Source organism: Mytilus galloprovincialis, chromosome 13 (assembly GCF_965363235.1).
Source record: "Mytilus galloprovincialis chromosome 13, xbMytGall1.hap1.1, whole genome shotgun sequence".
Taxonomy (NCBI): domain Eukaryota; kingdom Metazoa; phylum Mollusca; class Bivalvia; order Mytilida; family Mytilidae; genus Mytilus; species Mytilus galloprovincialis.
The window spans coordinates 68,977,846-68,993,736 of NC_134850.1; the positions used below are offsets into that span (position 1 = coordinate 68,977,846).

The 15,891-nt window shown below is 32.8% G+C and overlaps 1 protein-coding gene across 3 annotated transcripts; it reads right to left on the bottom strand.

Moving 5' to 3' along the window:
- Nucleotides 1-4,179: 4,179 nt before the first annotated feature.
- LOC143056073 (putative defense protein 3) lies at nt 4,180-13,051 on the bottom strand. 3 transcript variants are annotated; one of them, XM_076229152.1, is made up of 6 exons: nt 11,324-11,428; nt 11,000-11,033; nt 9,307-9,526; nt 7,667-7,794; nt 5,621-5,715; nt 4,180-4,999 (listed from the first exon to the last, which is right to left on the bottom strand). In XM_076229152.1, the coding sequence occupies exons 3-6, from the start codon at nt 9,497-9,499 to the stop codon at nt 4,858-4,860; spliced, it is 558 nt and encodes a 185-aa protein (XP_076085267.1). In that variant the 5' UTR covers nt 9,500-9,526; nt 11,000-11,033; nt 11,324-11,428; the 3' UTR covers nt 4,180-4,857. The 3 variants fall into 3 exon arrangements, with proteins under 3 accessions (XP_076085267.1, XP_076085264.1, XP_076085266.1); XM_076229149.1 differs by lacking the exons at nt 11,000-11,033; nt 11,324-11,428 and adding an exon at nt 12,950-13,051; XM_076229151.1 differs by lacking the exon at nt 11,000-11,033 and having other exon boundaries at nt 11,324-11,476.
- Nucleotides 13,052-15,891: the final 2,840 nt, after the last annotated feature.

A 15,891-nucleotide genomic window follows, 5' to 3' on the forward strand; every position in this document is an offset into this window, starting at 1 on the left:
ACAGAGGACGAAATAAACCGTTACATTACATGAGAAGCCGGTTTGGTTACAAATAATTATGTCACGTGAAGGCGCACTGACATCACAATTTGCATTAATTTTGCAATACACTACAGTTCACTCATACAGAACCCATTATCATGCAAACATGCAACGTGAATGTGATTCGTTATCAAATAATACAGAATTTATGCACGTACAGTTAATATAGAAGAAATTAGTTCATCAAATGTGAGTTCGTGATCTTGTGGTTAAGACCGATGGCTACAGTGCTGAAAGTCCTGAGTTAGATTCTCACTTGGGGTGCTAAAAATATCAGTACATCAGAAGGGTAATTTTCACCCTCTCACACACATCTTTGTTAATGTTCCGGGATTGTTGAAAACTTGCATATTCATCAATATTTGATTTTGTGGTTTTAACAATCCAGACAGACAAATAGCAATAAGGTGTTTAGGAAAACATGACCTAAAACCTCCTTCATATATGACAAAAATACATGGAAACTCATATTGAATGGTCAAATGTGTTCAATATGAAAATTGAAATTAAGATGGTAAAATCAAATATTAGCCGTTACTGTAAATGGACTTAAAGTATGACTTTTCAGCAAATTTAAAGGGAAATGACACGGAAGGGGCCAAATAGTGTTCAAGGGGAGCAAATGCTATTTAAATTAGTATGCAGGTTTTAAATATAGAGGGAAGTTGAGTCATCTTTTTGGGTGAAGTTAAATACTGACTAGTGTGTGGTTCTCATTGGGTCTAAGCGTGACCAATATTGACAATTTTTCGCAAGCGTGAAACGTGAAAGTCAAATTATTGTGTCATGAAAACGGGAAATGAGGTCTGTCGTGAAAACGGGAAATGGGGTTCTGCAGGACCCCGGAAATGACAAAAAAATGAAAATTGCTCATGTACATAGTGTAAGCGGGATATGGGAATCTGACAAAACAGTAAGTGGGATCTGGGATCAGAACACGACCCCCCCCCCCCCAATGAGACCCCCTTATGTAGATTTACCTTCTAATTCTATATAAAAAAAACACAACTAAGAACTACGTTTAATTCACTTTGACTACTGATATGCAAACCTAGAAATATTTCATAAAATAGTGATTGAACGATTCATAACACTTTGAAAGGATAATTCAGACACGTGTTACGCGGGGAGCATGTTTTAAATTTGTTTACAAATAATAATGTCACGTGATCGCGCACTGACCTCAAGTTGCATCGCCCTTACAATTCACTAATACATGACCATTTTCATGCAAACATGCAACGTGAATGTGATTGGTTATCATATAATACAGAAATAATGCATGCACAGTTTAAGAAGAAATTAGTTCAATAAATCGATGCGATTTTCACTTTTGACACGAATAGGTCGGGTTGACATTACTGTCATCGGAGATAATATTGAGATAAATGGGATAAAACGGACCGTCAAAAAGGTCTAGAGGAGCACATCAGTAGAACCTTAACATTAATAAGTAATACTTACCAAAATTTCTCTAATTAAAGAACTATATAACTGAAATTTCACAAAGATAACGGTAAACATTTTGTTGATGGTGATGATGCTATTATCGATCCGTTGAATTCAGGGTCAACGGAATTTTTTGCGTTGCGTTTAAATCATTGAGGCCATCTATTTTTATTGCGGGTTCCACATATATAAATCGGAATTAAAGAAAAAATGGAATGTTGTTAGCAGAATCAAAACAGAAATGATGAACATTGCAACATTTTCAGCAAAATATAAATAGGATGGAGGATCTGTGTATTCACATTATTTGTAAAACTCTCCTTATTCATGTGAAGCGTGTGCTTTACATCGAGGCTTGCTATGCTTATCATTGACGCCACAGTACTTCAACCAATCAGACAGTGTTTATTTTGGGCATTTGACTTTTTTTAACTCAGATTTTGGAATATTTTAATCGAAATTATAGAAAAATGGAATGTTGTTAGTACATATAAAATAGAAAATGATGAATACTTTTAGCTAAAGATAATTTGGATGGGGGTTCTGTGTATTCACATTATTTGCACAACTCTCCTTACTGATGCCATATTTTGGAATTTCCGTGACCTAAATGGTTCGCGAAAATTAATATTTTTATATATAGTAATAGTAATGAATATCCAGTAATCGAATGGTATATGGTTCCAGAGGAGGCACAATAAAATCTTAACATCTGACAAAAAAAAATTAAACATTCCCTTGACTACACCGGATCCGATGGAACTGCAAAATTTATTCTGGATTCAGTTGGTTTTACTGGTATGTTTTCAGCTGATAGTCCTTTAGCTTTATAACCCTAAAAAATAACCCTCTTACCCTTGAACAGTTTCTTGATAGTAATCCAGAATGCCAGCGTTTCTGGAACATATCTTGTAGAGTATATTGTTGACTGGTAATAAAACCTTCCGACATCCAGTAACCAATGAAAAGCAACATGTTCAGTAAATATTCCATTAGATATGGATTTCAATACGGAAATGGTCTTCGTATCGCCCTATCTCTTTTTAGTTTTGCTTCAATATTTGGCAATAGTTCATAAATATGAAAAAAAAAAAAGATGTGGTATGATTGCCGATGAGACAACTCTCCACAAGAGACCAAAACGACACAGAAATTAACAACTATAGGTCACCGTACGGCCTTCAACAATGAGCAAAGTCCATACCGCACAGTCAGCTATAAAAGGCCCTAAATGTAAAACAATTCAAATGAGAAAACTAACTACCTAAATAAAGTTCATTTTTTAATTCCATTCGACACCCTTCTTCTACCGATGATAATCGCCACTGACTTTCAAATTTGAGGAGCATCTTTTGAATGATATAGTTTGTTCTCCTACATTTATATTTGGCGTATAACCGAAATGTCCAGACCGATATGCAGAATGACCAGTGTTATCATTCAAAACTTTCTTTCTAAAACTAAGTGTTTGTGGACAAACATGATTGTCTTTGGTGTATCAAAATGCTGTCTACATTAAATGACGTGAATTTGCAGGTAGTAATGATAAGACATGTACTTATCTCAAATAAAGAACACTTGCAATGGAATTTGAAACGATATATTGTCAATGGGTGTAAATGCTTTGGCATTTTTAAAAAGGTGTATTTATTACATGATATTAATAGGAATCCCAGAAATAAAAAAAAAAAATCTTTTGGCGTGTTCTTGGAGGCTACATATGGTGAACTATGTATTTTCTTCTACCTATAGGATAATGCAGTCTTATACGTACGTTTTATTCCAACACGATTTACTATTTGATTCAAAAAATGTAATACACATACGGATATTTCTTAGAATTGATGGTCTTGCTTTAAAAGAGAGACGAAAGATATCAAAGGGACAGTCAAACTCATAAATCGAAAACAAACTGACAACGCCATGGCTAAAAATGAAAAAGACAAACAGACAAACACTAGTACACATGACACAACATAGAAAACTAAAGAATAAACAACACGAACCCCACCAAAAACTAGGGGTGATCTCAGGTGCTCCGGAAGGGTAAGCAGATCCTGCTCCACATGTAGCATCCATCGTGTTTCTAATGCTCGACCATCCCTACAACCGAGATCTAGTCGAGATCAGGCTGATATCGAGTATAGTTGATTTGGTCTTGCTAGTCGAGTGAAGATCGTGTAGAGTTCGTGGATTGGTCGGAATTATCGACTATTTAATCAATTAGGGGTAGGGTTGGAGTCGTGATGGAGTCTTGAAGGGTCGAGTTAAGGTCATGTACATTCGGATAGCAGTCGGATATGAGTCGTAAACAGGCCCGATCAAAAATTTGGTTACGCTTGGTCGTGGAAATTTGAACAATCGGGATCATCGAGTTGATCTGATCGGCAGTATGAAATGGTGCGTCGTGTGTTTAGTGGAGAAGCAGCATGTTACAGTATTTGGTTTGATTCTGTCTGATTTCTAACCCACGATCTTCTCGTAACGAATACGCTACAATGAAGAGACCACAGAAAACAACAAGAACTAATTTTGTTTATTAACATTGGCTAGAATACCAATTCACTAGACTCTTTTTATGAATAAAAAAGTCAAAATTGTCTACCAAAATGCATATACTATTGGTTTCTATATACCGGTTTTGTATACTCAAACTCAGCATACCAAATAATTAAAACAATAATAACATAAATTTGAAGGATTTAATTTTCTCTATTAGTGTTATGATCGATGAAGAAACATAAACATAACATATTAATGTACATACATGATTGATTGATTATTGTTTGCTTTACGTTCAGTGGCAAACATGTCACACATTTTTGAACAATTCTGATACAAAAGATGGACTGAAAAATTGCTGAGTTTGTACAAGATTTTTTTAAATGTACTAACTATCTTTTTATGCAAATTAAATTTCAACATTATTTTTAGAAAGGGCAAGTATTTTAATAAAAAGCATTTGTGATACAAAAATAAATAATAAATAAAACCCCAACACACAATGAAAACAAATATGTGTGTCGATAAATAGGCAGAACAGTTTAAATTATCAAAGTCCAAATTTGATTCACATTATATCAATATATGTAATACGCTAATCATAATCACATTTTCATTCAGGTTTTGTGTGAAATCAACAATCCTTATTATATAAAAACTATTATTCTTTCTTTATGTAAAAATATTTTTTACAAAACTATCTTACAGCTGGAGATAACTCTAAAATGAAAATTTCTGTTGTAACAACCCTTCTTACGTAAGGATAGTATGATTCCAATTAAAATTATACTAAACGTCATTTCTCAGTCTTTGAAAAATTCCCTTCTGAACTTTTTCACTTTTTCTGCTGTCTTCAGTGTCGGTTCAGGTAAAACAACACAGAGCAACGATAACTAGAAGACAATTAGGAAGGAATCTTGATGAGGCACCAGTGGCTGCTGAGTCTATTATTGTATCCGACTTCATCATCACCCAGTACGTGTTGTAACTTTCAACGGCAGTTGTACTGAAATAAAAACCAAACAAATTCTGACATGTATTTTTATAACTCGTTTGATAATACGGATTGTTTTTATGAGCATCCCGATAATAAGAACATACACAAGTACATTTCTGTACATGTAGCAATAAAATGACGTGTCAGGTATACGCCATCACAATGTAACTATAAATACTGACGTGTGACTGTCAGATATACACCATTCAATGTAGCGATAAACACTGACGCGTCAGTTATACACCATTCAATGTAGCGATAAACACTGACGCGTCAGTTATACACCATACAATGTAACGATTAGCACTTATTACATGTATTATACGCCATTCTAATTAAAATGCAGTTTCATTATTTTTGACCTTGTACTTCGGTGAAAGAACAAAATAAATTATTTCAAAATGAAGATGATCGACTCTTACATTTTTATAGAAATGTGTTAATTACGTAATGTAGGCTTAATATAACGACTAGCTTGTAATACGAAATTTCTTAAGTGGAACATTCCATTAACGTGCATACGTGTGTTTTTTCGAACTATTTCAATGGCAGACTGTCAACAAGTCGCTATTCTGAACAGATGTTTTGATTAGTGTTGCACTATATGTATTCTTTAAAAAGTATACTTACAAGATTGTAATATTCCCCTGTGATGTTTGTGGGGCTGTAAATTGAAAAGTAACGCTGTCTTTATCCGAGGCTTCTGTGTGTGTAACGGCATCTTTCTGTTGATAGTAAGTATGTTATTCATGTTAATGGTGTGGTTTTAAATAATAAAGTAAAACATATTTAATAACAGGTTGTACAAAGTTTTCTGACTAAAGTACGAAATAATTCGTATGACTTTGATCAAAGACTGCGGAAAAGAGGACAGGATAACAAATATTGATACTTTCAAAGTTAGAAAATTAAACCATTTAAACTATAAACATGAAGAGTCATTAGTCAGTTTGGGCTATTTTCTGCTCTTTTGGATTGGTTGTTGTTCCGTTCGAAAATGTATATCGACTATGCAACACATCTGTGTGTGTGTTTTTTTTATCGCTTTTCATGTTTTGCCATGCCATTTGTCTTTTGCCATGGCATTATCAGTTTGTTCTGACTTAACGAGTTTGAATACCTCTTTGCATCTTGTGCCTCTCTTCACATGGCAAATGTAGATGTCTAAAATCAAACAAGGGTTGTATTTTGAAAAATAATAAGTGTTATCAACTCGTTGTTTTAAATTTCGGATTTTAACTTTTCAAATAGCATTACCGAAGATACTTTATTTGTTGGAATGCACCACTTTTGTTTTTTTACCACCACTAGTATCCTTGGGAACTTACAATTCACCAGTACATGTATCGACCTTGTGGTGGTAAAACAACAACATTTTCGCAAAAATGAAAACGTCGCACACATTTGTTGAATTTACAGTCTTTGTTTGCTCTTATTGTGTAAATTAATATATCCTTTACATGGTTTCTTGTTGACCGTTAAATCCATGGTATTGATATAATTGATAATCGTCAAACAAGATATACGGATACCAATGTAAACACGATGGCAAAAGTTTTGATATTGAGACTTTCCATTCTTGAGAAGTCAAATACCACTATAGTAATAGGCGATGACTTAAATGCTTTCATTTGGGGAGACATGTTTTATTGATTATTGGTTGATTGTTTGGTGCTTTGTGCCCAATGACAAATATTCCATGCATGTTCAGGACGAGAATATATATATATATAATGAATGCAATAGTTAGGACCTGTAATAGTGAAAGTCCGGGATGAAATTTTGACTACCATTGGTAAATGAAGATATATTGGATTTAGACAAACGTTTAAACATGCAACAGGCCATCGATATAGCTTTATATACTGACTCCTCTAATTCATTTACTTCCTGTCTATTTGGGTAGTAGTCCTGTCATGTAATGTTGTCATTTTTATGTTATATTCAACATTGCCATCAAAGCGGGGGGTTTGGCTAGGTTCAACCCACCATTGTTTCTGAAATGTCCTGTACCAAGTCAGGAAAATGGCCATTGTTATATAATAGTTCGATTCTGTGTGTGTTGCATTTTAGTGTAAAGTTGTGTTTCTGTTATGTCGTTGTTCTCCTCTTATATTTGATGTGTTTTCCTCAGTTTATTTTTGTAACCCGGAATTGTTTTTTTCTCAATCGATTTATGAACTTTGAAAAGCGGTTGCTTGTATTTATATTATAAAGATGCGGTTTTAAAGATTAAGATAGATGTGTAAGTAATAATAAACAAATATCTAAAAGGTGGACTGTCTCAAATTATCACGTTTCTCAAATTAAAAGTGCACATGATTGATCACGTGTTCATAGATCCGGGATGTAAAATATGTGTCATTAACTATTAGATAAAATTGAGAATGGAAATGGGGAATGTGTCAAAGAGACAACAACCCGATGTATGTTTTGAATTATGTGACAGGTGATGAAATCACACAGAAGTTGTTAACCTTAATCCTTGTCCTAGGTCTTTGATCTTAAGGGTGGTTAAAACATGCATATATCTCTTCATATAAACTAAAGGTTTCTTATACTTGTTGAATTAAGTGACCTAGGAACTTCAAATGACAATTAATATCTTCAGTTATTCATTTAGATACAATCAATACTATTATAACAATGAATAGTTACATCTATAAAGTAACTTACTGGGTTATCACACTGAAGATATTTGGAATTCGCTATAAGGTTAAAACCAGCTATTTTTTTCCCAGCTTGGTTCCTGGCCTGCATCAGATATCCCCTGAACTGATTTGAAGCAGTTTTTTGTAGTGTTACTTAAAAAAAAGAATACATACAATTGTTACATCAAGTAAGCTACATCATTTTTGTACATTGTAGATAATATGTTTTGTTTTCTTTTGTTTACCGATACAGCTGTAGGTTGTTTTTTTTTTATTTTGTTTGAAATTTTTCACATTTTGACACGACTGGACCTATACAGCTGACTGATAAAATTATCTAGAAAAAAATTATCTAGAAAAAAACTTTGTATAAAGTACGATGAACTTCAGTTGCTTTAAATCCATTTTATTTTGTGCTCTATGGATTTCTTTTCATTTTTGTCTCATTGCAATCATACCACAACATATTATGTCATAGCATAGCTAATGGCCCGAGAACAAAGTTAATTCGTAGTGCATTTTATTTAAAATATAAATTCAAATTAAAAAAAAGACACTTGCTCTATCTCAAAAAGATTTTAACAGTAAAGTGTACTACTATTGGGACAAATAATGTCAAAAATTTTAGAAAAGTCTACCAGCTCTAACTAGATATTGACAATTCTATGTTGAGGGGGGTCTAAATTTCAGTTTGACAGTTTCAAATTTAAACATACATTTTTGTACTTTTTTTTTACTTTTGTTTTTGACTAGACCAAATCACAACTTAACATAGAGATTTTGCACCAAACATTTTAAAACATGTAATTTCATCCCCTTACTTAATATTTCATGCATTAATTTTAGGAAAGTGTAAAAAAAAAAAAAGCAAGTTATATACTGTTTACATTAGGGAATAAATCACGTGGAGCATCTTAAAAGTTTTGCATTTGTTTTAAATCAATTTAATACAGTTCAATATATCGAGTTAGTAAGATAATTATTTATATACTACGCTGTTTTATACAAGCACTGTCCAGTTCGTGTTTTTAATATCAAGTTTGACTTCTCAGACTAAATGAATGATATATCGGAACTCGATGTAAATTATATGTACCCTAATTGATTTTTAATAGGATTTTTTTATTTAGCTAATAGTGTCCGATTGAAACAAATATCTTGCTATGCGGCATTGAGTTTGCTCATTGATGAAAGCTGTACGGTGACTTATGGTTAGTACGTCATTTTAACTCTTGTGGATAGGCAGATGTGTATGGAAGCCGGCCAGTGTCAGGGTGGAGTTTTACTTCTAAGTCGTTATAAAGACATAGCTAACTTGTTATAACGACTTAACTTACTTGTGAAAACGATTTAGCTAAGTTGTTATAACGATTAGCTAAGTTGTTATAACGAGTTAGATAAGTTAAGTCGTTTTAACGACTTAAAAATAAAAACTCCATCCTGACACTTACTGGCTTCCGAAGGTGTCTCATTGCCAATCATAATACATCTCCTAATTATCTATAATATTACAAATTCGATAAAACTAGTTTAAACTTCAAGTTACAATTAAGGATGATTTTTGAATAAGTGTGCTGTTGTACATTGTAAATATCATCCAAAGCTTATGTAAAGATTAGACTTTTAAAAATCCCTCTTTTCCAACATGTAAAACTTTGATTATACCTGAGATCGTGTCTCCTCCAGTATACTTGGTTTTGCTTACTACCACTCGGTAAGGCGCAGGACTAGTCTGTGCAGTACCTGTATGTCCTGGCGTCATATTGTCACATGATGATTGCAACGCTCCGGATTTTTTCCCATGTACATTAGAACAATACAGTAAAATAACAACACACTGTAGATAAATCATTCCCATTTTTGAATCTTTTTTTGAGGAAGGAATCTACAAGAAAAACGGTTTGAATAAAAATAGTGTCACTCAAAGGAGGAGCTGACACGATGTTCAGTAGCTCCTTTCCAAAATTCCGCTTTGTTTTGGGATTTTTTCCCCTTTTTTCATTTTTATTCCAGAATTCTAAACCCCCCCCCCCATTACCACATTTCACATATTCCCCCTACAAACAATAGCCCACATCTCATAAAGCGTGTCAAATGACATCAATGTATCACTAAACGTTCTTCATATATAATTTTTAAGTATAATATATCTATAAAATTATATAAAAAAACTTTATATAAAACAGCCACTGTTATTGTTAGTAAACGTTTTGGCATAAATAGAAATAAAATTAAAAGAAACAATGATACAATACCTATCTAAACATGCAAATAAGAACTACCCACCGAAATCAAATTATGAACACCATATATACCTAGATTTTTTTATTAATTTATTATTAAGATTTCATTGTAAATAAAAGTACTCCACCTTTAATTGTAAACACTTTCGTATCACACGCAATAACCATAAAATAATAAACAACTATAATTCAAATATCGTTCAAACATTTCAAAAATGTGTCACCCAAAACATATAATAGCTCTTCATTGTTTTCGATACATTCACAAACTTGGCTCTCAAAGATTTGGCTTTGAACATTACAGATGAAGAGTAATTTAACAGAGTGTGCTTACCCTTTCGGAGCACTGTGCTCACTCCCAGTTTGTAGTGAGGTTCGTGTTGCTTAGTCTTTGTTTTTCTATGTTGTGTTTGATGTACTGATCTTTGTCTGTTTGTGTTTTTCTTTTTCGTTGTTTATTTTTGACTTGCGAGGTTGAATGTCCCCGGCTCTAGTATCCTTCGCAGCTCTTGTAAAACATACATTTTGTACTTCGGATTCATAATATTTATAAGAAGTAGTTTTTTTGTTTTTAGCACAATACAATGTTTGTAGTTAGTATGTATTTGTGCAACTCACGAATTGTCATTAACGGTGTATTTTGGATAAAATAAGATAGCAATGCAAGGAGCCAGCACAAACAAAGGTCATAAAGACATCCGATAAAACCTTGGCCGAAAGAAAAAAACCACATCCATTTCAAATCAAATGCTGTTAATTCTTTTGCGGAAATCTATGGTGTGTATCTTTCACAACTTGTACTGTTTCTTGATGCATGATTGATTGAACCTTGGTGTTTAACGCCACCATCATGGCTATTGGCTATATCGAAAGAGTTAGTTACAATTTGTAATGGAGATGGAGACGGGAGTGTCTGGATATCACGACGGTCAGTTTCTATTGGGAGCGGAAGCTAGAATGACCAGAGAACAATCGATCTTCACTAGCTAAACTGATGATCCTTGACAATTAAGATTGGAGTTGAAAACACCTGACAGGATTTAACTTGCAACGTTCTTCAATAGTTATAGGTTATTTACTAGTATATACCAATGTAATGTAAACTAACTACTTACATCTCTCGTCACCGAGACCCCCTTTTCTAAAAATCTGAAAGGTAGTCTTTTAAATAAAAACTACGAATAGATCATGACTTAAGGGTTAAATATTCTCTAAGGAAATGAGAAGTGTCAATGCTTTTGAAATTGGTTTGCTAAAATTGATAGCCTGTTATCTCCCTTTACTCAGCTTTTAGTGTGCATAAACTTTAAAACAATGGACGAATCCGTAAAATAATTGACAATTTTGTCATACCTAAATAACGGTGCTAATCTATGTATTCAACTTCAACATTTTTCACACTGAAATCAACTTAAAATTGTGACTAATGAAAGACTCACCTAAAGTGCAAAAAGACAGTCACTCCAGAAAAATTAAACCTTGTTTATTGTCAAAATCCAGTAAAAATACTTGTACTATATGTAAACGGAACAAAATGTCAATTAAATATATTTAGTATTACAATATCAATGAAAAGATCAGTAGGTTGACGATGTTCGTGTACATAAAGACAAAATGACCGGAGGGAAGAAAATATGATCAGTATATCGTTAAATAACATCATTACTGATGTATACCGTTCTTTATGTGAGTGTACCATTGTACATGTATACCAATGTTTTAGGGCTTAGATTTGTTTAACATTTAAATTTTGTTATCAATTCAGCTGGGTTTTTCATTCCGTCAATGTGAATTTCTTTAGGTACGAGAATGCTCTGGTAAAACATGGATTTCATAACGTACTGCATAGATATAAGAAGATGTGGTATAAATGTCTATGAGAATACTCTCTACCCAAGTCATAATTTGTACATGCTTATAATTGTGTAAATTAACTAATTTAAAAAACGAAATTAGTCAGTCAATTCTGTTACTTTCTTATATATTGAAGGAGATGTGGTATAACTGACAATGATACAACCATTAACCAGCTGCAGAGATCAAATACAATAAATATAATTTGTTTGTAAAGGTGCTCACTAGAAAGAAGTTTAATTGACAGGATGACTGTCGACGGATAAGGGTAGGCATATATGGCCCGGACAGGCAAAATCTTCATTGTGCATTTAACAGTAAACAGTAAATTATGCATCGGTTTATGACTTTCTATGTTGTGTTTTGTATACACTGGTGTATGACTTTTTTTTGCCATGGCATTGTCACATTATCTTTGACATCTGAATGTTCTTTTGTTAACAATAGCAATTAAACGAATATGTTAATATCGGATATGTTCCTTACGTCGTAACTACAATGGACCAACTACAATCCCCTTCCCTTTCATGTTACCAATAGCAATTAAACGAAAAAGAAACCCACCAAATATGACAGAAACGAACCAACTCTCCAACTGAACTACAGGCTCCTGTGCGAAAGGTTGACCAGAAAGCTCAAAGGCGGAAACTACATGTATGCATCCTATATTACTTTTTTCTGAATAAGTTTACTTATTTACGCCACCACTATAATGGCCTTAGAACACATTATGGTATACGTTATCAACATTTAACGGATAAAGGTTAGTTTACTTTATTATACTTGACTAGATGTAATTTTGTACGTGTAATTATATTCATTTGACATAAGTTATTTTTTTTTAAATATCGCTGAAATTAAGATCAATTTACAGAAAAAATAAATGACAATAAAGAAATTCAATTACATGGGACAATATATACTAATATCATGAATACTTTTAGAGAAAGACAGTTAAAAGAGAGGGCGGTCAAGTTTTTTTCCCTTCTCATTCTTATACCGTGTAAGTATATTTTTCATGTTCAACAATTTAATGGCACAAACTTTCAATAAAAAAAATCTTTTTCCCTTCCATGACCAAATTCTTAATATCATTTTTTTTTTAGAAAGAAACAATAACCCATCTTGGTCAATGTTCAGTCTCTAATTTGAAATTATAATGTAAATATTATTTTTGAAATAATTTTAAAGGTTTATAGTATAATACTTACATTTCGTTGCATCGAAGCTAAATTATAATACATGTATGCTTTCACAAATCCCATGGGATAATTAGGATTTAGGTGTTTCACTGTTGGGAAAAAAACACATAATAAGTTGCAAGTAAAATTGTATAGTCACGAATTATATTGAATATGCTAATGTATAAAATAGGCGTTCTTTCTACTGTGGTAAATTAGGCGTGATTCACCTAGGTGATGGAATCTGAATCATATTATTTTTTAGTGTGAACTATTTTTAACATATTATAGTGTATTGATCATCAAAATAAACAGGTACACCTTTTTGTTTGTCATTTTCAAATAGGATACTATTTTACATTGTACATGTTACAATAAAAACAGAGACATAAGCTACACTCAACTTCTGATATCAACTTTTTAACAATGTTTTAAGAAGGAACACACTGTAAGACGTGTGACACAATCTATACAAATTTTCGACGGTAGTCTTAACTATTTGCTATCGTTTTCATGCTGGACCACTAAAACACGTCTCTAAATCATAAACAGAAACTGTTACAAAAAGTAACTAGATTTTTTTTGTATATAAATTAGGCCGTTAGTTTTCTCGTTCGAATTGTTTTATATTTGTCATTTCAGGGCCTTTTATAATTGACAATGTGGTATGGAACTTGCTCATTGTTGAAGGCCGTACAGTGACCTGTTTTTGTTACAATTTATGGGTCATTTGGTCTCTTGTGAAGAGTTGTCTCCTTGACAATTAATCCACATCTTCTTTTTTTTAATATATACACAACGTTTTCAAATCACACTTGATGAACTGTGTGACATTTTAAATTTGTGTCGCTGAGTGTAACTCGTACGAATGATAACTGAGATACATTATAGTTCAAAATGTTTTGCGTACGAAACGCACCAATACGTCAGGAAAATATCGCACGTAGCTGCAGCTGCTGGTTCAAAACTCCCACTAATTAAAAATTACACACTTGTATCCTCAATCTAATTAAAAAAAACAATCTCAAATCTCGATGAGTTTTTAATTAAATTGATGTACCCTTACAGGTTCAATGAAGTGTATAATATTATCGTAAGCTTAAATTGATTTGTACAGTATTTGAAAGAGAAGACTACGTTTTAGCTAAAGGTTGCACTTTGTAAATACAACTGCTTCTCAAACCACGCCCCTTTTGGAGAGATTTTGAATATTCGTAGCGTAGATAATTAATTTTATTTACATACTGGTTCTCAGTTCTGATTTGTAGGTTGTATCTCATAGAGACATAAGTTGAGAATGTAACCAGTAAATATACATGTGAATATTGTTTATATTGAAATCTATGGTAACCGTACAGTCGAGATAGGGTAGTTAAGAAATTTAGTGTTAGTTTATACTCTTAGAACATGTAGAAGTTTGGGGCATTTAAATGTTGAAAATATGCACAGCCCTATGTTTTGACCTTTGAAAAAAATAGTAGTGCATATGAACTTTATTGAGAACATGTCTTCTGGTTGTTGCGATATCCTAGACTCAGAGCTTGTGTTTTCTATCATGATTTCCTGAATAAAAGGTTGCAGCTTACAAGGAATCTTTTGGACGTCACGGAGTATTATCCGAGTGACCATGAATAATGTCTAATTGTCGTAATGACAATCATCTTGGCCTCGTTTCCTCGTTTCCTAAATTGTAACTTGAATTGGTTTTAGAGAAATTTACCGAATTTACACTAAGCATGAACTATATATAAAGGATGCCACATGTAGAGTAGTATACATTCCGATGCATCTGAGATTTATGACCCTTAGATTTTGATGAAGCTCGTGTAATAGCGGAAAAATAACGATGTTAGCATTTAGAAGCTGGATATTGAACAAATCACTCGTATGCATTATTGAAAGCCGATGAATTCCTTAGCAATGTCTCTCCATTGACTAATCTTTACATGTATACTTCTAGAGGATGATCATTTGTATGGCATCATTCCAGATAGTTAGTTGGCTGTTTACGCTCACTAATGATAGGGTTTATAAGTAGATTATTAATTAAACAGGACACCACAGCAATAGTTTAAACAAAATACGCAAAGAAATAAGCTTTATATGTTTTAAAGGCACGTGATGCAAATTTCAGGTCAGTCAGAATATGTAAGGTCCTGTTTTACAAGTCAATATTCGTAATGAATTAAAAAAGTTATTTGTCAACGCGTATTTATATATTAAGTGACATATTCTTATACACATGAGTTTGTATGCGTTTACTTGGTATTTTTCTATAAAATCAAATCTGTAAACAAATAATCAAACTAGATAACCATAAAAAATAATGACATTCTTATAATATATATTCTTTGGTATAATGAAGATAAACTTAAACAAACAATATTTCATGATATAATGTCCATGTTTCCACATCACGTATAACATTTCTGTCATTTTACTGTTCCAAAGGTGTCAACAGAAACAATCCCTGACGGCTCATGCCTCATTGTAAGAGAAGTTGATACCAATTAAAACTTCGCGTTCACTGAAGTAAAATATGTTAACATCATATTATAACGAAAGGCAGTACGGTGACATAGTTGTTTTAAATGTCAGTGTCATTTGGTCTCTATTGGAGAATTGTGTCGTTGACAATCAAACATAGGCTGTCAGTTTTCTCAATTGAATTGTTTCATATTTTTCATGTCGGAGCTTTTTATAGCCAATAATACGGATTGTTAGTTTTTCATTGTTTTAGGCCAAACGATAGCCTTTAATTGCTGACATCCACTTCATTTGAACTTGGTGAATAGCTGTCTCAGTGGCAATCGGACCATGTACTAGTAATCTCCTTTCGTACACCACATATTCTTATTTGTATTTGACTTATCTCCCCTTTTACCTATATAAAATATCGACGAATGGAAATGAATTCATGTCTCATACTTGACTGATTAGTAAAATGATTTCGCTACATTGTACTTCATTAA

What these genes read in the sequence shown, in the direction of transcription:
- LOC143056073 (XM_076229149.1), bottom strand. Translation starts at nt 13,003, where the DNA reads ATGGGATTTGTGAAAGCATACATGTATTATAATTTAGCTTCGATGCAA. An exon ending in TAGCTTCGATGCAACGAAAT is followed by an intron (nt 9,527 to 12,949) that starts GTAAGTATTATA and finishes TTTTTCTTGTAG; the next exon opens with ATTCCTTCCTCAAAAAAAGA. An exon ending in CAGGGGAATATTACAATCTT is followed by an intron (nt 5,000 to 5,620) that starts GTAAGTATACTT and finishes TTTTTATTTCAG; the next exon opens with TACAACTGCCGTTGAAAGTT.